The following is a 25,585-nucleotide window of genomic DNA, read 5'->3' on the forward strand; positions in this document are numbered from 1 at the left end:
ATGTGTCATGCAATCATCTAAGGTATTTGCAAGTATTCTTGTTACCAGAGTAGTTGTATTATATTTAAAAATATAAGATGATTTTTAAGAGCCTGAGTACTGACCTAAGATGCAATTGTATGAACTCTATCTACTCTGGAGGGTGGGGAGGGTGTCAGTGGAAGCTGTAAGACTTATTTTTTTGTGCCATCAGATATAGGTAAAAATAATTGTGCAATTCTGCCGGTCAAACAGGAACTGCTGGCCTCCTTGGCCCTAAATAGAAGGGCTGATATTTTAAGGTGATTATTTGATTGCAAATTAATCCAACCTAATTCTTTTTAATTTGGTTGAATGTTTTTCTTGTTAAATGATGTTTAAAAAATAAAAACTGAAAGTTCTTGGCTTAGTCATTTAAAAAAGGAGAACAATTGACAATATTTGTTGCCAATGATAAAATTAAGGCTTTCAAGAGAAAACTGGGAACTTGTAAGACATGTATCTGCCTCTGTGAGTCTGACAGCTTCCCGATACTTACAGACTTAAAAATGACACTAAGAGTAATAATCATGTGCTTTCTAAAATGTTGTACAAGGAAATGTGCCAACACTTGCAAGATCTGCCTAACACAGTGAACCCATATTTTCCCGCATGACCAATGTATGATGTCACAAAATCGTGCATCAAGATTCAAGACAGACCAATGGCTTTCAACATCAGAGTACAGAAAGTTCACTGATATCTTTTCAGATTTCATGTTGTAGTTAATCTTCAACAGCTATCACTTGCTGAGTTTTAGTTTGGTATCAAAGAAGCATATTCACAATTATCTGAAAAGGTGGTAAAATACTCCTCCCTTTTCCAGCTACCTATTGGTGTGAGGTTGGATTTTCTTCAACCAAAAAACTATGTCAAGAGACAGAATGCAGAAGCAGAGAAAAGAATCCAGCTGTCTTCTATTAAGTCAGACAGTAAAGAGATTTGTAAAAAATACTATAAAACAATGCCACTCTTCTCAGTAATTTCCTATTGTGGAAAAAGAATCATTTTTCATAAAATATGTTATTTATGTTACCATGTAATGGGTTTTTATTGTTTTGTTTTTAGAGAGATGGGTTCCTGCTATCTATGCTGCCCAGGCTGGACTTGAACTCTTGGGCTCAAGCAGTCCCCCTATCTGGGCCTCCTGAGTAGCTGGGACTACAGGCATGGGCCACTGCTTGGCTATTATTGTTATTTTTGAATAAATATTTTAAAAAATTAATCTTAGGGCCAGGTTCAGTGGCTCATGCCTGTAACCCCAGCACTTTGGGAGGCCCAGGTGGGTGGATCACTTGAGGTCAGCAGTTTGAGACCAGCCTGGTCAACATGGCGAAACATCGTCTCTAATAAAAATATAAACATTTAAAAAAATACAAAAATTAGCCGTGTGTGGTGGTGTACACCTTTAGTCCCAGCTATTCGGGGGAGCTGGGGGAGGAGAATCACTTGAACCCGGGAGGTGGAGGTTGCAGTGAGCCGAGATTGCACCACTGCACTCTAGCCTGGGTGACAAAAGTGAGTGAGACTCCATCTCAAAAAAAAAAAGCTAATCTTAATTGCTAATATAAATATTGATAAATATAATCCATATAACCAAAAGTTAATTGGGGTCCTTAATAATTTTTAAGAGTATAAAGGGATCCTGAGCCTTTTGAGAACGGACACCCTACAGAAAATGTGCACTCGTGTATACCAGCGGGTGTAAGAATGTCCACTGTGGGAATATTTATAACAGCAAAAAGCTGGACACACAAATGTTCATCTACAGTAGGGGGGATAAAACAAATGTCATGTGTCGTCTTGATGTATTTCACAATAAAAAAGTAATATTTGGAAATGGCCCCAAACCAAACAATCTTGTAAGAATCTCGGCCGGGCGCGGTAGCTCACGCCTGTAATCCCAGCACTTTGGGAGGCCGAGGCGGGCAGATCACAAGGTCAGGAGATCGAGACCATCATGGCTTACACGGTGAAACCCTGTCTCTACTAAAAATACAAAAAATTAGCCGGGTGTTGTGGTGGGCGCCTGCAGTCCCAGCTATTGGGGAGGCTGAGGCAGGAGAACGGTGTGAACCCGGGAGGCGGAGCTTGCAGTGAGCGGAGACCGCGCCACCGCACTCCAGCCTGGGCGACAGAGTGAGATCCGTCTCAAAAAAAGAAAAAAATCTCCCTCCCGTTCCTGCCTCCCAGCACCACAGTTGTTCCGAATTCCCAGAGCAGTCAGCATTCCTAGAGAGTGCTGACGGACACAGGCAACATACATGGTTTTGTGTTACCCTCTTTTTTTGTTACCCAAATGGTCACACACTCTTGCCCCTGCCCTTCCCTCTACCGTTTTCTCTCAGTGCCTGGAGGGATAGGTCTTGGAGATTGTTCTGTCCACCTTATTCCCTTTCACAGCTGCACAACATTCTAGTTATAGACGTTTCATAATTTGTAATCCAGTCCCCATGGGTGATAAGGCAATCTGCCCCCAGTGTCTGGCCATAATAAACATTGTCTATCCCAAATATCTTCGTCCGTGCATGTTCGTGTACATGGGTGTGTATCTGTGGGATAAATTCGTAGGTATGGAAACTTGGGGTCAAGAAAGTCCATTTAGAGCGTTGATGCTAGTGCCAGTCTCCCCTCCAAAGGGGCTGCGCCAGCCTCACCCCAGCAGCCACGTGGAGTGTGCCTTTCACAATGTGTCTAACCTGCTAGGTGACTTTTGCTTATCTGAGAAGTGAAAATGCAAACTCATAGTTTGTACTTCTATTAGGTGTGAGGGCAGAAGGCACAATGTTTGCAATTCTGGCTTGGATTTAGCCCGTGGGAGGCACCGGCACCCTGCTGGTTGGGCTCCCAGAAGGGCGGGATCGAAATCCGGGTGCGTGGGCTGTGTCCTGAGCACCGGGCCCCAGGAGTTCCCTTACCCATCCCGGGCAGCGCGCAGCAACCCGCGCTTCCCCGCGTGGCCGCTGGAGGGCACCGGCGCCCACCGAAACGCACCGGGAAGGCGCACGGGGTACCGGAGCGCGCCAGGGGGCCCTCCGCCCTCCTCCCTGCCCAGGGTCCTGGCCCACCCGAGCAGCGCGGCCCACGGCCTGGTTCCTGGCCCACTCCTCCGCCCTCGCTGGGTGGGTGACCCCCACGTCCCGCACGTCCAGGCTTTCCGGGGACTCGGGACTCGGTTGTCGTGGTGCGCCCCCGAGCTGGAGGGGCGTGGCGGAGTGGGCAGGGCCCCCCCGAGCCCACCTGTCCCACACTGGGCCACTCCAGCGCTCGCCCAGAGAAGGCTCGCGGGCTCCCCGGAGAGCGGCCAGGCACTGGGTGAGGGTCACTTTTGGGACAGCCCGTAAGAGCCTCCTACCTTTGTGCTAGCCAGAGGGTCCTTGTTCACAAAGGCCTGAACAAACTCCTCAGGCCCGATGTGCCGCAGCCGCTCCTGCAGGGAAGGGTGAAGAGTGGGTAAAAGAGGGAAGGTATGGGGAGGGGGTGTCGACTGGGGGGCCTGCCGTGGTGCCCCAGCCCCTAGTCCTCCTCACAACAGTCACTCTGCAACTGCCCTCCCCACTGGGGCTTGCAGACCCTGTTTTAGGTTGTCACAGAGCTCAGCGCCTTCCCTGGAGGAGGCAGCCCCTCCTTTCCCGGTTCATGGGGGCACGGAGCAATGCTATGAGGCGTGACGCCCAGGGAAGCCAGGCTCCACGCTGGGTAACTGAAGTGGCCTGCTTCCTCTGCGGGGTGGAGGGGCTGGTGGCTAGGAGCATGGCATCTGGGTCAGAATCAAACCCTGGCTCTGTCCCTTCTGCTGTGTGACGTTGGCAAGTCGCTTCACCTTTCTGGGCCTTAGTTTCCTCTGTGTACAGGGCCTGCCTGGCCAGGTGATGGAGACATGAGCGAGCGCATGGGAGCGCGCTGAAGAGTGCCCGGAGAGCAGGGAGGTTGCCATCAACCCTCAGTCTCAAAGGGAAGAACCCGCCCCAGCCTCCCTCTCCCTGGGGTGGGCCCTTGGCCTCTGCATCCACAAGGGGCCCAGTGCATGCTCGAGGCTAGGCCAGGGCCTCCTTCACAAGCTTGTGGGGCTGCTCTGGGGAGCCAGGGAGGGCACAGTGTATCTGTGTGGGTCCTGCTGAATCCCGGGTGAGGAAGGTGGTTTGGGCCGGCTCACCAGTTCCACGTGGGTCAGCTGCTGGGCCAGTGTGTAGGGGTCGCTGCAGACACCAAGGAGCTCCCTGTGGATGGAGGCTGGCGGCTTGGTCCTGTAGGAGATGGGCTTGTCGGCACCCACCAGACCTTCTGGCCCCTGGCGCAGAGCCGCCAGCTTCTGGTGCAGAGCCTGTAGGAGCTGATGCATCCTCTTCCGGTATGCCTGGTGGGTGGAAAGAAGGGCGCTCAGGACTGAACACCCATCTCTGCATCTCTAACACTGGAACCAGGCAGCCACCTGGGCTCCAAAGGGAGGGCCTTTTCCTCAGGGTCTCTGGAGAAAAGGCCAGGTACCAGCGCAGGGGCCAGGACCTGCCCCTACCCCGAAACAGGACCCAATCCCGGCCAGGGTGGGGCCACCTGGCAAGGGATCTGGGGTGAAGGCTGCAGGGCTTCCCATTTGTGGGTGGGAGCCAAGAGGAGCACACATCAGGGAGGGTGACGGGGGCCGGGGGCAGCTGTCTGGGGCAGTGGGGTAGAGTGGGGTGGGCACGGCCAGGAAGCCAGAGAAAGGGAGAGAGGCAGGAGACATGGCATGGGCCCTGCCCGGGGCAGACGACTGGTATTTGGCTTGGCTTTAATGGGGCCTCTGTTATCTCCCAGGCCCAGCTCGGCCTTCCCCGACCAGCTGTGCTGTTGTCTGGGAGAGAGACAGGAGGTCAGTGGAAGGGCCAGGGCCCACGGGGGACTGACTGTGCCCCCCAGGGCTGGCAGTGGCTGCGCCCCACTCCCCATCTTCCCAGCACTCAGAAGAAGCCCTGGGAGGCAGTGTGCCGACCACAGTTTTGGACACAGCCTTCCTTAGAGGGGTCGTTCCTTCCATGGGCAACAGATAGAAGAGTCGGACAACTGCCCGGCTAACCAGTGGGCGCCTTCTGCACCTGTCCCGTGCTCTGAGAGTTAGGCTTAGGGCTAAGCCATGTCCTGTCCCATTCCTCCCATCTGAGGCTCTGCCACAGCTGCCCACTGCCATAGGAGTGCCAGACGACTGCCAACCCCGCCACCAGAGCACAGGGCTCCAGCGTCCTCAGACAGCAGCAGCACCCCAGGGCCCTGACTGAGGCCCCCCGGAGCAGTCGGAGCCCCCAGACCCTCACAGCCAGCATGCAGATGCCACACCTGCCCACCGCTCACTGCAGGCTCTGTGTGTCTCAGAATCGCGTGAAGGAAAACTCCCTGCAATCTCTGAAGTGACCTGATGATGCTGACTGCCACCCCTCGTTATTTCCCGAGGCCTCTGGGAGCAGCAGCCTGTCCAGTGAAGGTGCGCCATCGCTGGGGACCAGGCTCCAGCTCCCACCACTGCCTCTGCCAGTTCCCAGGCCGGCTCCTGGCTGTAGGGGGTTGCATCTCACTCTGAGTTAGACCAAAACCCTTGAGGACATGAGGATGGCTACCTTAACAAACCCAGCCGGTCTGATGGCACTTCCTTGGAAATAGGGGTTTCCGAGGGGAAATAATTAGGTTTTCCTTGACGGTGGGAGAGGAGGTGCCCCTGAGGGGTGGCCACGGCCTTTCATCCCTGTACCCAGCCCATGATGTGGCCCAAAGCAAGAGCCCGTGCGTCTGAGCTGGCTGGTGGGGATGGGCACTTACTGCGCACCTACTGTGTGCCCAGAGCAGGGCTGGGTTCTCATGGCACAGCGGCGGCAGCACAGACCTTGCGGCCCTGTGGAGCTGTTATTCTAGTGTGGGAGGAAATGACCCAATTGTCTCGATGGTGGTCCTATCCAAGAAGTCGCATAGGGTGACCTGGATGAGTACTGTCGGGAGCAGAGGCCAGGGAAACTAGGCTCCACGCTGGGTAACTGAAGTGGCCTGCTTCCTCTGCGGGGTAGGGGGCGGGGGGCCCATGGAAGGAACGACCCCTCTCAGGAAGGCTGTGTCCAAAACTGTGGTCGGCACACTGCCTCCCAGGGCTTCATCTGAGTGCTGGGAAGATGGGGAGTGGGGCGCAGCCACTGCCAGCCTTGAGGGGCACGGTCAGTCCCCTGTGGGCCCTGGCCCTTCCACGGACCTCCTGTCTCTCTCCCAGGCATAGCCAGAGTCCCACGAGTGGCTACACCTGCTGTTTCGTCTCCTCACCCCCACTCACTCCTGGATCACTCCACCTGGCTGCCACTCCCATCAGTCAATTTGTTGGGCCCTCCTGTCACCAAAGCCAGTGGCCGTTTCTCAGGCTGCGTCTTCCTTGGCCACCTCCGCCTCAGCCTCCTGGTTGCTCCTGCCTTGGGCTGTCTGCAGGCTTGCCTGTGTTCACTGTCGTGAGATGCTGGGGTTCAGGGTTCTTCCTGCTCTGTCTAGGCCTCTCTTCTCACTCTTACTTAGCTCCTGGCTGTTCTGGTTCACACCTGCAGTCTCCCTCTGATCTCCAGAGTCATATGGGCGGCGGTCCGTCATATGGCCCACGGTCCTGTTTGCCCAGCACAGCAAATGGAGGTTGACTCTCCTTGTCCAAAGCTGGTATTCCCAGTGTTGGGGGATAGCGCGTCGGCCACCAGACACACAGGCTTGGTGCCATCCTCGACCCCGCCCTCTCCCTCATGCCCCTCTAGGCCATCACCACCCCTCTCTAGTTCATTTTCTTCTATTTCTGCGCATCCCACCACTGTCTCTGGAGGCCAGGCCACTGTCATCTCTCTGCTGCACTGGCCTTCTTAATGCCCCCAATGCATCCACGCCGGTTTCTCTCCACCCTGCAGCCACAGTGGTCTGTTCAAAATGCAAATCTGATCGCTGCCTCCCTGTTCCTGAAAATGCCTCCAAGGCTTGTGCAAAGATAGGAGCCCTGGCGTGACTCTGAGGCGCCGAGGTCAGCTCTGGCCAGGCTTGGTGGCCTCTATGCGCCCTTGCTCCCCTTCTGTGCTCTGGACACAGGTCACTCCTCCGCCCCTTTGACTCCTTCCCACCCTCCCCATGTCCCCACTCCCCATGTCCCCGGCAGGATCTGGACAGCTTTCTCCCTTCTGGCACGTTCTCCTCATCCACTGGACCGAAGCTCAAGTGCTGTTTCCCCAGATGGGCCATTGGTGTTCAGTGCTGTGAGCCCTTCTGCCACACCACTTTTAGAGCTGTCAGGGAAATGATTCTGTTCACGTGCATCTCCTCTCCCTGGACCACAAGCTCCACACAGGCAACTGCGGGCTGCCCTGTGTTCATGAAGGGCCGTAGCTGGCTCACAGGAGGTGTCCACCAGCGTCTGCTGAATGCGTGGATAAACACCGCCTTCACCTGCTGACAGTCAGACGCTCTCTCCAGTAGGGTGTCAGGGCGGACTGCAGGCCCGTGCCAAAATCAAGGCTACAGGGTGTCTGTGCCTACCCCTTGATAGGGCCACGAGATTGCCTTATTTTTTAAAAACACAGATACTTTAGCAAGATTTGTTACTGTTGAATGAACCAATATTCATTCCAAATAATCATCCTTTCCTGCTTGCTAATTTATTTCGATTTTTCCAGTGATGTTAGGTTCTAGCTTGTTTGTTCTTTCCTGACTCTTCTATGCCCCCTCTGAGTGTGGGTATGCTATCTGCCCTGCTCCTTGGCCTCCTCTCATTTTCTCACTGATTTCTCCACACTCGTGGATAGGAGCTTGGAGATCTCGCTGGTAGATAAGGGCAGGGCCAGAGACATGAACCACCAAGCATGTCAAGGCATCCCCTCGTCACTATCGTGGGTCCACGTTTATGAAGCACCAGGCCGTGCTGGGGTGGAGCGGCACTTTGCCCCTCCTGCCTCGGGCTGAAGCCCTCTCTCCGCACTGATCATAGTTGGGAGGCTGCCCGGGAGGCTGGGTGGTCTGGAGCCACGTTTCCTTCTATTTCCACAAGCCATCTGCTGCGTGCATAGAGCCGGGTGTGAATGCGGAGTCGTCCGACGGTGGCCTGGGCGGCAGCCACGGCTCTCCAGGTGCCTCCAAGCTCTCTTGGACTGGGCATTTCACAGCTGGAACCCCTGTCCCTGACCAGGTGAGGCTAGATGAGCACTGGCCTTTGTTCTCTGAAATTCTAGGAGACTCCCTCCTGAGCCAGCCTAGGGCTGATGTCCTCCTGCCTACCGAATAACAGGCAGAGGTGGCAGAAAGCCGACGCAGGAGCTCGTGAGACTCCTAGGGGTCTGCTCCCTCCATTGGTTTGTCCTCTATGTCAGCTTTCTGCCACCTCTGCCACAGAGGGAGCCTCAGAGGGCGGTGGTCAGTTCCCCAGACAGTCCGTGTGGGCGAGTTAGAAAGCAAGACCAGGCCGGGCGCGGTGGCTCATGCCTGTAATCCCAGCACTTTGGGAGGCCGAGGCGGGCAGATCACGAGGTCAGGAGTTTGAGACAAGCCTGGCCAACATAGTGAAACCCTGTCTCTACTAAAAACACAAAAATTAGCTGGGCAGGTGGCGCACGCCTGTAATCCCAGCTACTCAGAAGGCTGAGGTAGGAGAATCGCTTGAACCCAGGAGGTGGTGGTGGCAGTGAGCCAAATCACGCCACTGCACTCCAGCCTGGGTGACAGAGAGAGACTCCGTCTCAGAAAAAAAAAAAAAAAGCAAGACCAGTCCTCAGAGAGGGGCTGCCTGTTGAGTCGGCCTCCTCTGTGGCCGGCCCAGTGGGTATGGCCAGAGCACTGGGGTCCTCCCTGGCTCCCTGAGCCTCCTTCAGCCTTGGCACTGGCCTCCCTGAGCTCTAACTACTGCGTCCAACCTACCGGGAGCCCCACAAAGGCTGGGCTGCCATGACACTCCTCTGGGTCTGCTGCCCAGCACAGGGTGGCCCGATGCTCGGAAGGCTTCCCGGAACTCCCCAGAACCACAGTCCTAGAGAATGGCCTCCTCAGTCCCTCTCCAGTGCTGCTCCAGCTGCCGAGAGCTGGTGTGGAGCACAGCGACGACATGGGAGTGGGCGGGGGAAAGAGGAAGGTGCCACCTTTCACTGTCACTCTGATGGGGAGCCCACTGCTGTCTCCTCTGCGGCCCTGAGCTCTGTGGTTCCCTCACAGCCCTGTGAGGGAAGAATGATCACCCTCCCTTTTACAGAAAGACACAGCCCAGAGAGATTAAGTAACTTGCCCAAAGACACACAGCTCTGAAAAGACCTGTGCTCACCTCCTTATCTTGCACACAGCACTTTCTATCATTTTCTTCCACCTTGTGTGAGAAATCTTTCAAAAAGATAATGCCGAAATATTTTGGAAGCAAAGCCTATGTCTATGGTTTGCTTACAGCTAACTTGTGGGAAAGCAAAATGTGTGAGAGGACAGGACAAACCAGTTCGGCAAAACATTGTTGGAGTTGGGTGATGAGGACAGAGGAGCGCATGGTAACCATTCTTCACTTTTGTATGTTTGAAATGTTTCACAAGGAAAGTTCTGTAAAACTTAAGAAACAGAGCTCCTATGCCTGATTTGGGGAAGCATCTGTTCTCCTCATAGCCCTCGTTTAGTGAGTGCTGAAGCAAGCATACACCTGACTTCAGGGACTCCTCACTGCAAAGCTGTGTGGTGGGGACAGGTATTATCCTGTTTTACCGATAGGGAAACTGGCTCAGAGAGACAAAGCACCTTGCCTGAGGTCACGCAGCTGTGGTTTCCGAGTCCGGATCTGGGTGGGCTCAAGCTGGGTCTCAGGCCCTGCCTCATCAGTCTGCTCCAGGGCTCTTCCGTCCCAAACCGTTCTGCGCCAGGAGGGGAACAACCCACAGTCCACAGCAGCGCCCAGTGAGGAGAGGCAGTGCCCAGAGAAGGTTCTCTTTGGGGTGCATGCTTTTTTGTGGAAGGGCAACTTGAGGTCACCAGAGATATGGGGAAGCACTACTGGCCGGGGCCTAGGTTGGGACTGGGGAACTCCTATTCCAGTCCACACTACACAGCCTGGTGACAGACCTGTGCATTCTCCAGGTGGATAGGTGCTACTAGTTTCCCGAGGGGAACCAGGCCAGGGCTTCCCCCAGCCCCACCACCAAGACATGGCTCCAACATCGGGCAGGACAAATCTGCCTGGTCATAGGACAGACCTCACTGCTGACCCTTGGGGGTCAAAGAGAACAAAACAGGAGACTGGGGTCTCACACCCTGTATACCATCCACCCAGCACCCACCATCCCCACACTCACCTCTTCTCCAGCCACGTGCTACCACCCACCTCCCCTTTTATACAGTGACCCACCCCAGATCCATCAGTTCACTCCTCTCCCCTTCCTTCGTTCTAACATCTGCCCACTCACAAATCCACTTGCCTACCCATCGGTCCACCATTCACTTTCACTCATCCATCCCCATCCACCTGTCCCCATCTCTTCACCCAGCTGCTATCACCCACCTCTTTTACAGTGACCCCCAACCCCCCAACAGAACTGTCAATTCACTCACCTACCCTTGCTTCCTCCTCTCTAACATTCACCCTCTCACCCATCCACCCACCGACCCATCCACCTTCCCCTCCAACTACTCACCCATCCCCCCACCCACCCATCCACCTTCGCCTCCATCTACACACCCATCCACCCACCCACCCATCCACCTTCCCCTCCATCTACTCACCCATCCACCCACCCACCCATCCACCTTCCCCTCCATCTACTCACCCATCCACCCACCCACCCATCTACCTTTCTCTCCACCTATTCAACCATCCACCCACCCACCCATCCACCTTCCCCTCCATCTACTCACCCATCCATCCACCCACCCATCCACCTTCCCCTCCATCTACTCACCCATCCATCCACCCACCCATCCACCTTCCCCTCCATATATTCACCCATCCACCCACCCACCCATCCACCTTACCCTCCATCTACTCACCAATCCCCCCACCCACCCATCCACCTTCCCCTCCATATATTCACCCATCCACCCACCCACCCATCCACCTTCCCCTCCATATATTCACCCATCCACCCACCCACCCATCCACCTTACCCTCCATCTACTCACCCATCCCCCCAACCACCCATCCACCTTCCCCTCCATATATTCACCCATCCACCCACCCACCCATCCAGCTTACCCTCCATCTACTCACCCATCCACCCACCCACCCATCCACCTTACCCTCCATCTACTCACCCATCCACCCACCCACCCATCCACCTTCCCCTCCATCTCTTCAACCATCCCCTCAACCACCCATCCACCTTCCCCTCCATCTACTCACCCATCCACCCACCCACCCATCCACCTTCCCTTCCATCTACTCACCCATCCACCCACCCATCCATCCACCTTCCCCTCCATCTACTCACCCATCCACCCACCCACCCATCCAACTTCCCCTCCATCTACTCACCCATACACACACCCACCCATATACCTACCTCTCCATCTACTCACCCATCCACCCACCCACCCACCCACCTTCCCCTCCATCTACTCACCCATCCACCCACCCACCCATCCACCTTCCCCTCCATCTACTCACCCATCCACCCACCTCCACATCCACCTTCCCCTCCATCTACGCACCCATCCCCCCACCCACCCATCCACCTTCCCCTCCATCTACTCACCCATCCACCCACCAACCCATCCAACTTCCCCTCTATCTATTCAACTATTCAACCACCAACCCACCCACCCACCATCCATCCACCTTCCGCTCCACCTATTCACCCATCCACCCACCCACCCATATACCTTTCTCTCCACCTATTCACCCATCCACCCAACCACCCATACACCTTCCCCTCCATCTACTCACCCATGCGCCCACCCACCCATCCATCTTCCCCTCCATCTACTCACCCATCCATCCACCCACCAATCCACCTTCCCCTCCATCTACTCACCCATCCCCCCACCCACCCATCCACCTTCCCCTCCATATATTCACCCATCCTCCCACCCACCCATCCACCTTCCCCTCCATCTACTCACCCATCCACCCACCCACCCATCCACCTTCCCCTCCATCTACTCACCCATCCCCCCACCCACCCATCCACCTTCCCCTCCATCTACTCACCCATCCACCCACCCACCCATCCACCTTCCCCTCCATCTACTCACCCATCCACCCACCCATCCATCCACCTTCCCCTCCATCTACTCACCCATCCACCCACCCACCCATCCACCTTCCCCTCCATCTACTCACCCATCCCCCCACCCACCCATCCACCTTCCCCTCCATCTACTCACCCATCCACCCACCCACCCATATACCTTCCTCTCCATCTACTCACCCATCCACCCACCCACCCAACCACCTTCCCCTCCATCTACTCACCCATCCACCCACCCACCCATCCACCTTCCCCTCCATCTACTCACCCATCCACCCACCCCCATATCCACCTTCTCCTCCATCTACGCACCCATCCCCCCACCCACCCATCCACCTTCCCCTCCATCTACTCACCCATCCACCCAACAACCCATTCACCTTCCCCTCTATCTATTCAACTATTCAACCACCAACCCACCCACCCACCATCCATCCACCTTCCGCTCCACCTATTCACCCATCCACCCACCCACCCATCTACCTTTCTCTCCACCTATTCACCCATCCACCCACCCACCCATCTACCTTTCTCTCCACCTATTCACCCATCCACTCACCCACCCATCCACCTTCCCCTCCATCTACTCACCCATGCACCCACCCACCCATCCATCTTCCCCTCCATCTACTCACCCATCCATCCACCCACCCATCCACCTTCCCCTCCATCTACTCATCCATCCACCCACCCACCCATCCACCTTCCCCTCCATCTACTCATCCATCCCCCCACCCACCCATCCACCTTCCCCTCCATCTACTCACCCATCCACCCACCCACCCATCCACCTTCCCCTCCATCTACTCACCCATCCACCCACCAACCCATCCACCTTCCCCTCCATCTACTCACCCATCCACCCACCCACCCACCCATCCACCTTCCCCTCCGTCTACTCACCCATCCACCCACCCACCCATCCACCTTCCCCTCCATCTACTCACCCATCCACCCACCCACCCATCCACCTTCCCCTCCATCTACTCACCCATCCACCCACCCCCCCATCCACCTTCCCCTCCATCTACTCATCCATCCACCCCCCCACCCATCCACCTTCCCCTCCATCTACTCACCCATCCACCCACCCACCCATCCACCTTCCCCTCCATTTATTCAATCTCCCACCCACCAACCCATCCACCTTCCCCTCTATCTATTCAACTATTCAACCACCCAGCCACCCACCCACCATCCATCCACCTTCCGCTCCACCTATTCACCCATCCACCCACCCACCCATCTACCTTTCTCTCCACCTATTCACCCATCCACCCACCCACCCATCCACCTTCCCCTCCATTTATTCAACCTCCCACCCACCAACCCACCCATCCACTTTCCCCTCCATCTATTCAAACATCCACCCACCCACCTGTCCACCCTTCCTACATTTCTCCCTCTCTTCTTTCCATTAATCTTTCCACATCCACTTACCCCATGCATCCCCCTGCCTATCCAATTACCCAGTCACCTATTCTTTCCCACATTCATCTATAAAAGTAGCCAAATGTCTTCCCAGCCAGTCAGCCAGCACCCCATCCCCTGTTTCCACTGTCCCCACCCCCACCCGTCCAATCATCAACTGTTCCCTGGCCCTGTTCTGTGCTGCATCCTAACGCAAATGTCACAATCTCGAGATGGATTAGGGGATGCGGAGGAGGGAGAGGAGGCCATGAGGAGCAGAACAGAGGAGGGGAGAAGTGTGGGGAGGAGGAAGAGGAAACCACTCTCATCTCACTGAGCCTCAGAACTTGCCTGCTCAGTTCTGAGTCACTTGCCTGCTGTGTGAAGTGACCCCGGGCAGTGCCTCCCTCAGAGCCTGAGTGATGTCTGCCATGGGCGTTTGGCTTCCTGTTGCCCAGCCTGTCTTGGCAGTTTTCCCTTGTCTCACACACAGCTCTTCTGCCATGTCCAGACCTACTCTGCGGCATGTCACCAGCTACCAGCTTGCCATGTTCCATTTCCTTCCAGGACGGTCAACATGTGCCCCCGCCCACATTTCCCCCTTCCAGGTAATGCTACACCAGTGCTGCCCACAGTGGCGCCCTGGGACGCTGATAAACTTGCCCCTTCTAAACACACCAGGAGACATCTAGCTCCATAATCCTGGGAGGTGAAGATTTTTGTCCTCCTTTCGCCCATAAGGGAAGTGAGGCTTGGAGACCCTTCAGTGTTCTCCTCAGAGTAACACAGCTGGGAGAGCAAAGCAGGTGTGGGCCACAGCAGCACTTGATGCCCAGCACACCTAAGGCCTCCCAAGCCGCTGGGGTTCCTGAGGGCAAGGGCTGTGTTTACCTGGTGTGGTTTAACTGCAGGGGGAGGTCTTGTCCCCTCCTCTGCCCCTATCCTGAAGGTTTGCAGCTTACCCGTGGAGGCAGAGAGGATCTCAGGAAAATCTGCTTGGACAGATGTGGCCATTTTCCTTGCTACTGTTTTTTTGTTCATCCTGTAGACACTCTTCCCTGGCCCTGATTTGCAGGTCCCTGCCTAGCAGCACTCACCACCAGCCCAGCCCTTCTTGCACGGGAAGTGGGGCAGGGGCAGGAGGGGGTAGGTCTCCGTGGCCAAGGCCCAGGACAGGGCTCTGCCAGCCCCGCCTAGTAGGTCAGAGGCCAACAGCCTGGCCACCTGGCCCCAAAAGCCCAGGAATGGGTCCTCCCTCACCCGCCATCTGATGCCATTGGTGAGAGCAGTCAGGGAGAGGTCACCAGACTCCGCGTTCCCTCCCAGCTCGGCAGTGCCTGATTCCTTGATAGGCCAGAAAAGGGCTGGATTTAGACGGGCCGTGGTGTGCAGGGTGGGGAGATGAGGGCCCTGGGGTGCGGGCCGGGAACAGGCGCAGGCCTGGGACGGGAGGGACCCAGGGTGACGCGACCCCCGCCCAGCTGCCCACCTCGTCACAGGGGGCGATGCGGCCCACGACGTCCTTAAGGTGCCCGATAGTCGACTCCTCCTGGAAGTCCCTTGGGAAGGTCTCGGTCCACTCGGCCAACAGCTGCAGCAGTTTGGGGCCGAACTTCCGGACCCGGGCCTACGGGCAAGCGAGGGGCACTGCGCTCGTGAGGGGCGCCGGGTGGGCACGTGAGCCTCACTGCGCGTCCTTGCGGGTCCGGCCGCCGGGGCAGGCAGGGCCTCGTGCCCTCTCTGTGCCAGGGAGGAGGAGGGGGGGTGCGATCCTGCTCTGCGCCCACGGGGAGAGGAGGGGGGACGGACACACTTCTGGGCGGGGCCATCTCTTGCTCTGGCCTTTCTGCGGTTGATGGCTCCATCCTCCCTGGGGAGTCTTCGCGCTGCGGGGAGTGGGGAGTCCTCAGAGCAGGGGACCCTGCCCCAGGGGTGGGTCTAGGTCTGTGCCGACCAATCAGAGCAGTGCATACGCCATCATGCACAGTGATTGGCTCACAGGTGGCCACGTGACCTAGGATACGCCAATGAGGAGACTCACTGGACCAGTAGAGAAAAGGAATTGAGGCTTCCACGTGACTGGAAAGGGTGGTAGGTGAGCCTGGTGCGGTGGAAGCGGCCGAGCGCCACACCAGCCAGCCCGAGGGAGGCCAGCCACGGGAAACGGCAGCAGAGGGTGGGAGGGAGACAGGCCCCGGTGCAATGCTGTGGTGTGAGGCCCGAGCCAGCGGTCCCTGAGATAGGGCAGGTACATGGGCCAGCTAAGTCCTTTTGGTTCAGGCGGGTTGAAGTTGGGTTTCTCTCGCTAGCGGTAGAGCCCTACCGACGCGTGTGCAATAGAGGCAGCCCGCAGGACCTGGCCAGGACTGGGAAGGTGGAGCGGATGTGCTGGGGGAAGGAAGCCCACCAGAGGCAGCAGGCCCTCCCGGCCACAGATGGCTCCTACTGACCGGGCTCCGGGTACTCAGGTCTGGGCTTAATGGGCTCAAGGGTTCCCGTCGGGCCCTGGAAAACTACATGGAGGTTAAAGGTCCTGTTCTGCTCCTTCTGGCTCTGGGCCTCAGACAAGGTGGAAACACCCGGTAGCCACCTTGTCAGGAAAACGGGGACAATCATTGCCTCCCCGAGAGGCTGATGCGTTGAGGGCATGGCAGGGCAGTGCTGGTACACTCTGAGACCCCCTGGCCTGCCCTCCGCCTCACCTTGTCCAGCACCGGCTTGTCCAGCTGCTGCTGCTCGATGCACAGGTGGCAGACCCGGGCCAGGAGCTCCCGGGGCTCGATGAAGAGGCGAGAGCTCAGCAGGAAGGTGAAGATGTAGGCTTTCTGGGGGACACACGAGAAAGAGGGCACAGGCTCAGGAGGGCACCAGGAGGGGCATGCTTCCCAGCTGGCCCTGTACCCTGGCCCAAGGTCACTCCCGACCCTGATGCCCCCCGTGCGTGGTGGAGGAGAGCCCACTCTCCTGCCCGCTGGGTGGATCACCCACCTCGGGGTAGTAGTCGGCTGTGGGCACCAGGTGCTGGATCAGTGTTTCCAGGGAGGCTGAGGATGGAGCTCCATCCAGGAGGGGCTGCCCAGCCTGTTCGCCATCTGTGGGCTCGGTGGGGGGTGGGCTGAGGCTGCCTGGGGTGACCATGTCGGAGGCACTCAGCGTCTGTGGCATGTCTGCCTGCAATGGCAAGGAGCAGTGAGGACCTGAGTGGGGGCACAGCTGAGTTGGGTGCACCTGAGTGGGAGCTGCTGGTCCCGGGGCTCCTGGCTGGGCAGGCTCCCCCCACAGCCACTTTGTGCCAGCTTGAGTCCAGTGGTCACTTCCTGGGAGTATTGTCAGGGCCCCCTTCCTCACAGCACAGCCTTCATTCTCCTTCTTCTCATGGCCTCTCAACTCTCCTGCAGGACCCATCCCTTGTCTACTCTACTTCTCTTGCCCCACTCAGGGGCAGGCCTCTTCCAGATTCTTCCCCCCCAACCCCTCCACGAAGGTTGTTTTTCACAAGCCTGGATAATCAGCCTAATCCCCCTGCTTCTGGCCACAAAGATTGGTTCAGGGATTGGCCCCATCCAAATTAGGGGGGCTCAGCTGCAATCCCAGAACTTTTGTGGCACTTGGAGGCTTTCTTTCCCCCTGGAGTCCTTGAGCTGGTGGAATGTATGCCCGACGCTACTGGGGCCATTGTGGCAGGAAAGTGGGCACATTCCTGAGCACAGTGTCGCTGTGCTGAGCACAGAAGCTGCTCCATGGACTTCTCCATCATATGTGCCTCTTTAAGTTGGGGTTCTCTCAGGTACAGTCAAAACTGCTGTCCTTAACCTGGCATTCCGGGCTCTTTGTGATTTGGACTAGCTGACCTGTCCATCCTCACCGCCTATCACACCCCATTGCTCTTGGCGCCAGCCACGTTCTCTCCTCCAAATGCCTTCTCCAACTCTGAACCACTGCACGCGCCGTTCCCTCCTGCAGGAAGGCTCTCCCACCATCTTCACTCCCCTATCCCTCCGGGTATGGCTGAAATGCCTCGTCCTCGGTGAAGCCTTCCCTGCGTCCCACCAAGGCTGCACCTGACCTCTGGTGGGCATCAGCAGATTCTGCTTGTCAGCCTTGTTGGGTGCCTGGGTGCTGCTGTCAGTACCTGGCACAGGGAAAGGCCAGCTGCAGCCGTTACAGTGTCTTCTCTACCCAAACCTCCAGGCAGAGGCCAGAGCACATCCTCTGTGACCCTGCTCTGAGTGACGGGCCTGGCAGCAGCAGGTGTCCATACACACGTGCAGGGAGCCCATGCTTACTCTCAGAAGCTCTTCCACTTACCCCTCTAGGCCAGTCTTCCTTGAAAGCCCAGGAGCCCTCACAGTGACGCATCCTGGCTAAACCTGTGACTGTTTAGCCAGCCCCTACATTCTTGATCGTAGAGTCCTGCCAGCTCACTGCAGGGTCTTCTATGGACTCTGAGGCTCCCCTGCTCATGCCGTCCTTGCTGCCCCGATGGCAAACCCTGACCCTGGCCTATTTCTCCTTTGCAGCACTCTGAGTGACCCTGCCCTGGGAGTAGAGACAGAGGGACGTGGTGGGTCAGAGCTGACACTGGGGATCAGAGGGAGCCCCTCAGAGGGCTGTCCCGTGGCCATGTGGGTGTGGGAGGTGCTGGGACTGGGTTACAGCATGGGAAGGGCTCAGGCATTGGTGTGGACAGCAGCCCAGACAGTCCTGGCCATGGTGACAGACAGCTTATTTTCGCCTCCCTGACAATGCTGTAAGTGTTCAATTTTCAGCCAATGAAACTGTAAAATTTCACAAAATCACCTCCTGTCTGTCCCGGGGGAGGCGGCTGAGCAGGTGGGCATGCAGGAAGCTGCACATGCTCAGTGGGAGGGGGCTAGCTGCGGGATGGGCCGGCTGCAGGGTCAGGGCCCGGCAGCTCAGCCTGATTCCACAAGATAGAAAACCTGTGAGCCTGGGAGGTCCGCTGTCTCCTGCTGGACACCTGGCACCTGTTCACCCTGCAACGCTGGGCCTGCCCCAGATCCCGGCCCCATTTTCTTGACAAGCCAGTGGCAAGGGTGGAGGTGGCTCTGGAAGCCTCTGCAGGATGGTGGGAGGTGCCATGCAGGGGCCTTTCTGAAGGAGGCCAGGAGGCTGCCACTTTAAAGAGACAGCCAGGAGGCTCCCAGGGGACCTGGGGCCTGGCCTGGACCCAGGTGCTGGGCACATGGGAGGTGGGAGCAGTGTTCAGATCCAGCTCTGCTCTGGAGCGACTAGCTCTCGCTGGAGCCAGGGGTGGTGGTGGTTGCTGAACTATTGTGACCCACGGGGATGCCCAGAGAGGGGCTGGGCTGCCAGTGGTCCGCCGACCTCCAATCACCCATCGTGTCACCAGCTGGGTCCAGGTCTGGGTCTCAATGAATGGGCTTATCCTTGTGCCGCAGCCTTCAGTTTTTTCCTGCGGTTGCCAAGGGTCATCCATTCATGTGTGTATGCATGGGGCGACTCCTGGCTCCATTCCAGGCAATGGGGACAAAGCCCAACCTCAAGGAGCTGGTAGGGGAGGCAGAGCTGTGCAGAGACTGCCCCACGGGAGGCGTGCTGTGAGGGAAAGGGGGTGACCACTCTCTGTGCTCACTGCGGTGGATGTCCTGGCCCCTAAGAGAAGGTGAGGTCAGAGCTGCTGCCACCAGGGGGCTCCCCCACCACTCCCACCCCTCCCTGCAGGCGTGCTGGTGCAGACAGGCCAGGTGCCCACCTCTGGCCTCTGCATGAGGACAGCTGGGGACACAGAGGACACTGCTGCTCCTCCATCCGCCAGGGACAGCCAGCTCCTCCTCCCTCCAGCAGGAGCTCCAGCCTGCCTGGAATGGGCTGGGTGAGGGTGGCTGCACTGAGGGCTGACGGCAGGATGCAGTCGGCAGAGAGACATGCCAGACAGACTGACCAGCATGTGCAGAGGCTCGGCGGAGCTGGGGGCAACGTGGTGTGATCATGGGAGTATATGCTTAGGTGTCAGGAGCCAGGCAGTGGCTCCTGGAAGGGTAGTGGGGAGTGACTGAGTTGGGGTCAGGGAGTGTGCAGAGTGATCAGAGCATCATGTTCCTTGTGTGCAAAAACAGCCTTGTAACGAGGGTCCCTCGCTCCACCCGTAAGTGACGCTTTTATTAGTTTCTTGTCTTTCTGTAGCTTCTTTACGCAAAGACAAGGAAATGTAAACACATAACCCCTTTTCTGTCTGTATTACACAAAAAGGTAGCATACTGTCCACACTCCCCCGCACTGGGCTTTCTTCACTAACAATGCATTTTGAGGACCTTTCCATGGCAGGGCAGGGCTGCCTCATTCTTTTTTATAAAAATCACCTCACAATATTCCATTGTTTGGATGTCCACAAATAATTTTTAAAAAGCAATGAGGCAGCAGCCCAAGCGTCCATCAGTGACGAATGTGGAGAAAACGCCTCTCCACACAGTGGGACAGGAGTCAGCCTCAGAGAGGAAGGAGGTTCTGAGCCTGCGGCAACACGGATGACCTTGAGGACGTCATGCTAAGTGAAATGAGCCTGACACAGAAGCACAAACACTGAGTGACCCCACTTGTGGAGGCACCTACAGTCATCACATTCACAGAGGCAGACGGTGGGACGGCGAGTGCCAGAGGCTGGGGGTGGGACATGAGAACAGAGTGTCACTTTGTGAAGAAGAAAAGATTTCTGGAGAGGGATGGAGGTGACAGTTCCACCACGATATGAAGGTACTTAATGTCACTGAACTGTACACTTAAAAAGGGTTAAAATGATACATTTTATGTTATGTGTATTTTATCACATTTTTTTTTTTTTTTTAACAGAGTCTCACCAGGCTGGAGTGTAGTGGCACGATCTTTGCTCACTGCAATCTCCACCTCCCAGGTTCAAGGGATTCCCGTGCCTCAGCCTTCCGAGTAGCTGGGATTACAGGTGCCCACCACCACGCTCAGCTAATTTTTGTATTTTTGGTAGAGACGGGGTTTCACCATGTTAGCCAGGATGGTCTCGATCTCCTGACCTCATATCACACTTTTTAAAAAAGGCAGTGATGATGGGACAATTGTTTATTGTTACAATATCTCTCAGAAGCCTTGAAATCACTGTTAAGTCTCCCATCTGTGTTTTGTGCACGTGGCCTGAATGACACACGTGACAAAGGGGCTGGGAGTCTTGGGGGCTGCATAGATGGGCTGTCAGCATGAGGGGCTCAGCACGGATGGGGAACGTTCTGCCCGTACCCTGTAGAGAGACCTTTCCATTTCTCCCTCTGTCTGCCTCGTTGGGACGTGGGGCTCGGTGTGTGTGAACTAGATATATGCACGGTGTGGCTGCTCCCGTGGGGTTCCGCTTCCTACCCATGAAATGAATGAGACTTAATTAAATGCCCAGTGCTGGCAGGCATGCAAGGGCAGCCCCTTACACACCACTGCGGGGAGGGGTGGTATGCGTTGTCATGGTCCCTTTAATTGTACCAAGATTTGGCTCAATGTACCAAGAGCCTTATGTTCTATAGCGTCCTTTCATCCTAATCAAAGCCTTGGAAAGGTATCCTGAGAAAATAAAGGGGACAAGCTGTGGAAAGAAAGGCCCTTGCTTCAGCATTAAATCCCAGCAGCGAACACTCTCGAGCAGCGCAGATGGCAAACAAAGGGAGCGTGGACGGGGAGGTGCACAGACGCACTGGCGGAGTGGCTGTGGCCGCTGCAGTGATGGTTCTGAACACACAGTCATAACACAGAAAACGGTGTGGCACAAGGAGGGGAAAACAGCAGGAGAGAAAGGTGCGGATGGTGGGAATGACATTCACGCGGATGAAGACTGCAGTGAGGCCCTGAGAAATGAGTCGCTGCTGTGCCCTCCCCGCACCCCATCGTTTTAGAGTCATTTGTCCAAGCTGAACTCCACTCATCAGAGGATGGCTCTGGGAACACCTGAACTGATTCCAGGCCTGGAATGGTGAGGCTGGGGGCACGTGCCCCCGCTGTGGCAAGGGCACTGACAGGACACTGAGAGGAAATGCCTGGCTCTGGCACACAGCCCCAAGTGGCTGAGGCATGAGCTTCTGCCTTGGTTTCCCTCTCCATGGCTCCTGTCCCACTGCCTGGCCCCCAGCCCCTCAGGCATCTCTCCTTGTGTGTGTCTCCAGGCCCTGCACCTGGAGGTCCTGGGGCTCCTGCAGCAGTTCAAGAGACAGCAGGCGAGGACTGTGTGGGGTCAGGTCTGCAGAGAGACAGGCAGACATGGGACAGGATCCCACGTGCCACCCTGCAGGGGGGCACTCTGATGCCTGCCAGCGCCCAGCTGGGCATCCTTCCTTCTGGAGGCCTCGCTGACAGGCTCAGGGCCCACCCTGCTCCAGTCCGCTGGCGCTGGCAAAGTTTCTGGGACAGCATGGCCCCAGGCCAACCCCTCTATGGGAGACGGGAAATGTGTGCAGGGACAGGGGCATGATGTGGTGCGTTTATAAGGTACGCCAGCCCTGGAGATGGATGTGCATTCTCCTGCTATTCCAGTGGGTGCTGGAAAGAGGTAACGGTCACCTGCCCCCAGCCAGTTGAAAACATGCCCAAGGGCCCTGCTGTTCCTCCTCAGCGTGGGGCTGGCAGAAGGTGGGCCGGCTGTGCCAGTGAAAACCCACAAGCTCTGCTGTGCTCTGGGAGCTGGCGTGCTCAGACCTTCCCGGTGTAAAAGTCACCCAGGACATCCAGGACTCCTGACCTACATTTCATATTGTGATTGTAAGGGTGGCAATTAATTCTATGTTTTTAAAAAGCCACTGATGGGGCCACACAGTGAGCTAAAGCACAGTTAGAAATGACATCTGTAGTGCCAAGGTGGTCAGTTTACAAACCCTGTTCCTGCTGGGGTCCCCACATCCCTCAGCATGGGTGGCTGGCATTAAACATCTGCAAAATGGAAATCCATTGAACTTGCAGAAGAAAAGCAGGTGGCTGGTCAGAGCCCGTCCTGGGGGCTGGAGGGATGTTCTCCCTGGGCCAGGTGTGGCAGAAGGGACAGAGGTAAAGAAGGCTCCCGAAGGCCCCTGTGAGGACCACGCGCGTGTCTCAGGAAGACACCTGTGAGCTCTGAGAAGAGGGAGCAGCCCCCCTCTTCAGGTTATGGAGACTGGTGCACGAAGTACCTCGCACAGTGCCTGCTGTGGAGAAAGGACCCCCAAGGCCAGCACTCGCCACGGGGAGCTCGCCACCTGCTAGGGCCAGACCACAACACAGGCAGCAACTGCTGTTAACCAAGGCTCTGTGTGTGCCAAAAAGACTTGCCAACTGCACCACCATGGTTGCCCATGGCTTCTGTGCTGGCTGCAGCTGGGGCGACCCTCTACCTGCCCATCCAGCCCTGCAGCTGAAACCACGTCCCAACAGCTGCTGGAAATGGTCCCACTGCTTTAGCCTCAAAGGCTGTGGTGGGTCCACGGCCCCAGATCAGAGCCCTTTCTGCCCTTGCTTGAATATGTGCAGAATTTTACACATTTACACATTCTCAAGAGTTTGAGACCAGCCTGGGCAACACAGTGAGACCCTCATCCCTAGAAAAAGTTTTTAAAAATTAGGTTGATGTAATGTCGCACACCTGTAGTCCGAGCTACTTGGGAGGCTGAGATGGGAGGATTGCTTGAGCCCAGGAATTCAAGGCTGCAGTGAGCTGTGACTGCACCACTGCACTCCAGCCTGGGTGACAGAGCAAGACCCTGTCTCTACCAAAAAAAAAAAAAATTTAAAAAAATATACTTAACATAAATTTACCGTGTAAAGTTCAGTGGCATTAAGTACATTCACACTGTTGCACAAGCATCACCACCATCCGTCCACAGAAGTTTTTCATCATCAATTGAAACCCTGTACCCAGTAAACACTAACTCCCCAATTTCTCCTCCTCTCCTCCCCCAGCCCCTGGTAACCACAGTTCTACATTCTATGTATTTTTACCATTCTGGGTACCTTATATAAGTGGAATCATAAAACATTTGTCCTTCAGTGACTGGCGTATTTCATTCATCTTTGTCAAGGTGCACCACTGTTGTAACATGCGTCAGAATTTCCTTCCTTTTTAAGGCTGAATACTCTTCCATTGCATGCACATACCATATTTTGTTCATCTATTCATCTGTCAGTGGGCAGTGGGGGTTGTTTCCCCCTTTACCATACTGTTTTCCACAGCAGCTGCACCATTTTATTTATTTTTATTTTTATTTTTGTTTTGAGATAGGGTCTCACTCTGTCACCCAGGCTGGAGTGCAGTGGTGCAATCTCAGCTCACTGCAACCTCTGCCTCCCGGGTTCAAGCGATTCTCTTGCCTCAGCCTCCCAAAGTGCTGGGATAACAGGCGTGAGCCACCGTGCCCGGCCCGCTGCACCATTTAAAATTACCAACAGCAATGTAAAGGGTTCCAATTTCTCCACATCCTTGACAATGCTTGTTGTTTTCTGCTTTTTTGATAATGGCCATCCTAATGGGTGGGAAGTGGTATCTCATTGTGGTTTGGATTTGCATTTCCCTAAATATCAGTGATCTTGAGCATCTTTTCATTTGCCATTTGTATATATTCTTTAGAAAAATGCCTGTTCAAGACTTTTCCCCACTTTTTTCAAGCAAAGAAAATTTAATTCATAGAATTGGTTCCGTGACAGGATGTAATTACCCCACCCCTGAGATTTGAGGAACAAAAGAGAAGCCGTGGCGTTTCAAGACCCAGATCAGAGGAGAAGCCCCACAGAACTGGAGCTCACGCTTCGAGCATGGCTGCTGCTGGGACCTCTGCAGGGGCATGGGGCAGCTAGCCCCAAGAGTCCTCTTTTACCCATTTTTGAATTGAGTTGTTTGGGATTTGTTTGTTTTTGAGTTTTAGGAGTTTGTTAGATATTCTGGATATCAATCCCTCATTAGCTATGTGATTTGTAAATATCTTCCCCTATTCGGTAGGTTATCTTTTTACTTTGTTGATAGTGTCCTTTGAGGCACAAATGTTTTCCATTTTGATGAAGTCCAATTTGTCTATTTTTGTCTTTTGTTGCCTGTGTCTTTGGTATCATATCCAAAAAGTCACTGCCCAATCCAATATCATGAAGCTTTCCCCCAATGTTTTTTTGAGATGGAGTCTGGCTCTGTCACCCAGGCTGGAGTGCAGTGGCACAATCTTGACTCACTGCAACCTCTGCCTCCCAGGTTCAAGTGATTCTCCTGTCTCAGCCTCATGAATAGCTGGGACTACAGGTGCATGCCACCACACCCGGCTCATTTTGTATTTTGTATTTTTGTATTTTTAACACGGTTTCACCATGTTGCGCAGGCTGGTTTCCAACTCCCGAGCTCAAGTGATCCGTTCAACGTGTTGGGATTACAGGCATGAGCCACTGTGCTTGGCCAGCTATGTGTTTTTCATATGTGACTTTTATTATGTTGAGGTAGTTTCCTTCTATTCCAGTTTTTGGAGTACTTTTTTTTTTTGTCATGAAAGGGCATTGAATTTTGTTTAATGCTTTTTTCTTCATCAATTGAAATGATCATGTGTTTTTTCCTTCATCATGTTAATCTATTGTATTACATTGATTGATTTTCGTATGTTGAACCATCTTTGCATTCCAGGAATAAACCTCCCTTGGTTGTGGTGTATAATTTTCTTTAATATGCTGCCAAACTTGGTTTGCTAGTATTTTGTTGAGGATGTTTGCATCATAAGGGATATTGGTCTGTAGTTTACTTCTTGTAGTGCTTCTGTCTGGCTTTGGTATCAAGGTGATGCTGACCTCATAAAATGAGTTAGGAAGTGTTTCTGCCTCTTTAATTTTTAGGAAAAGTTTGAGAAGGATTGGTGATGGTTCTTTTTTAAATGTTTGGTAGAATTCACCAGTGAAACCACCAGGTCCAGGACTTTTTTGTTGTTGGAAGGCTTTTAATTACTAATTAAACCTCATTATTAATTATAGATCTATTTAGGGTTTCTAATTTT

At 55.1% G+C, this 25,585-nt stretch overlaps 1 protein-coding gene across 2 annotated transcripts in view; it reads right to left on the reverse strand.

Moving 5' to 3' along the window:
• Nucleotides 1-25,585, reverse strand: part of RASGEF1C (RasGEF domain family member 1C) — a 117,820-nt gene that overhangs the window by 26,373 nt on the left and 65,862 nt on the right. For both annotated transcript variants that reach the window (XM_024356880.3, XM_024356881.3), the window contains exons 2-6: nucleotides 16,596-16,778; nucleotides 16,310-16,432; nucleotides 15,097-15,234; nucleotides 4,175-4,375; nucleotides 3,374-3,448 (exon numbers count right to left, since the gene is read on the reverse strand). In XM_024356880.3, the coding sequence (XP_024212648.1) occupies nucleotides 3,374-3,448; nucleotides 4,175-4,375; nucleotides 15,097-15,234; nucleotides 16,310-16,432; nucleotides 16,596-16,772 (714 nt within the window). In that variant the 5' untranslated portion in view covers nucleotides 16,773-16,778. The remainder of the gene's footprint in view (nucleotides 1-3,373; nucleotides 3,449-4,174; nucleotides 4,376-15,096; nucleotides 15,235-16,309; nucleotides 16,433-16,595; nucleotides 16,779-25,585) is intronic.

Source organism: Pan troglodytes, chromosome 4 (assembly GCF_028858775.2).
Source record: "Pan troglodytes isolate AG18354 chromosome 4, NHGRI_mPanTro3-v2.0_pri, whole genome shotgun sequence".
NCBI lineage: Eukaryota > Metazoa > Chordata > Mammalia > Primates > Hominidae > Pan > Pan troglodytes.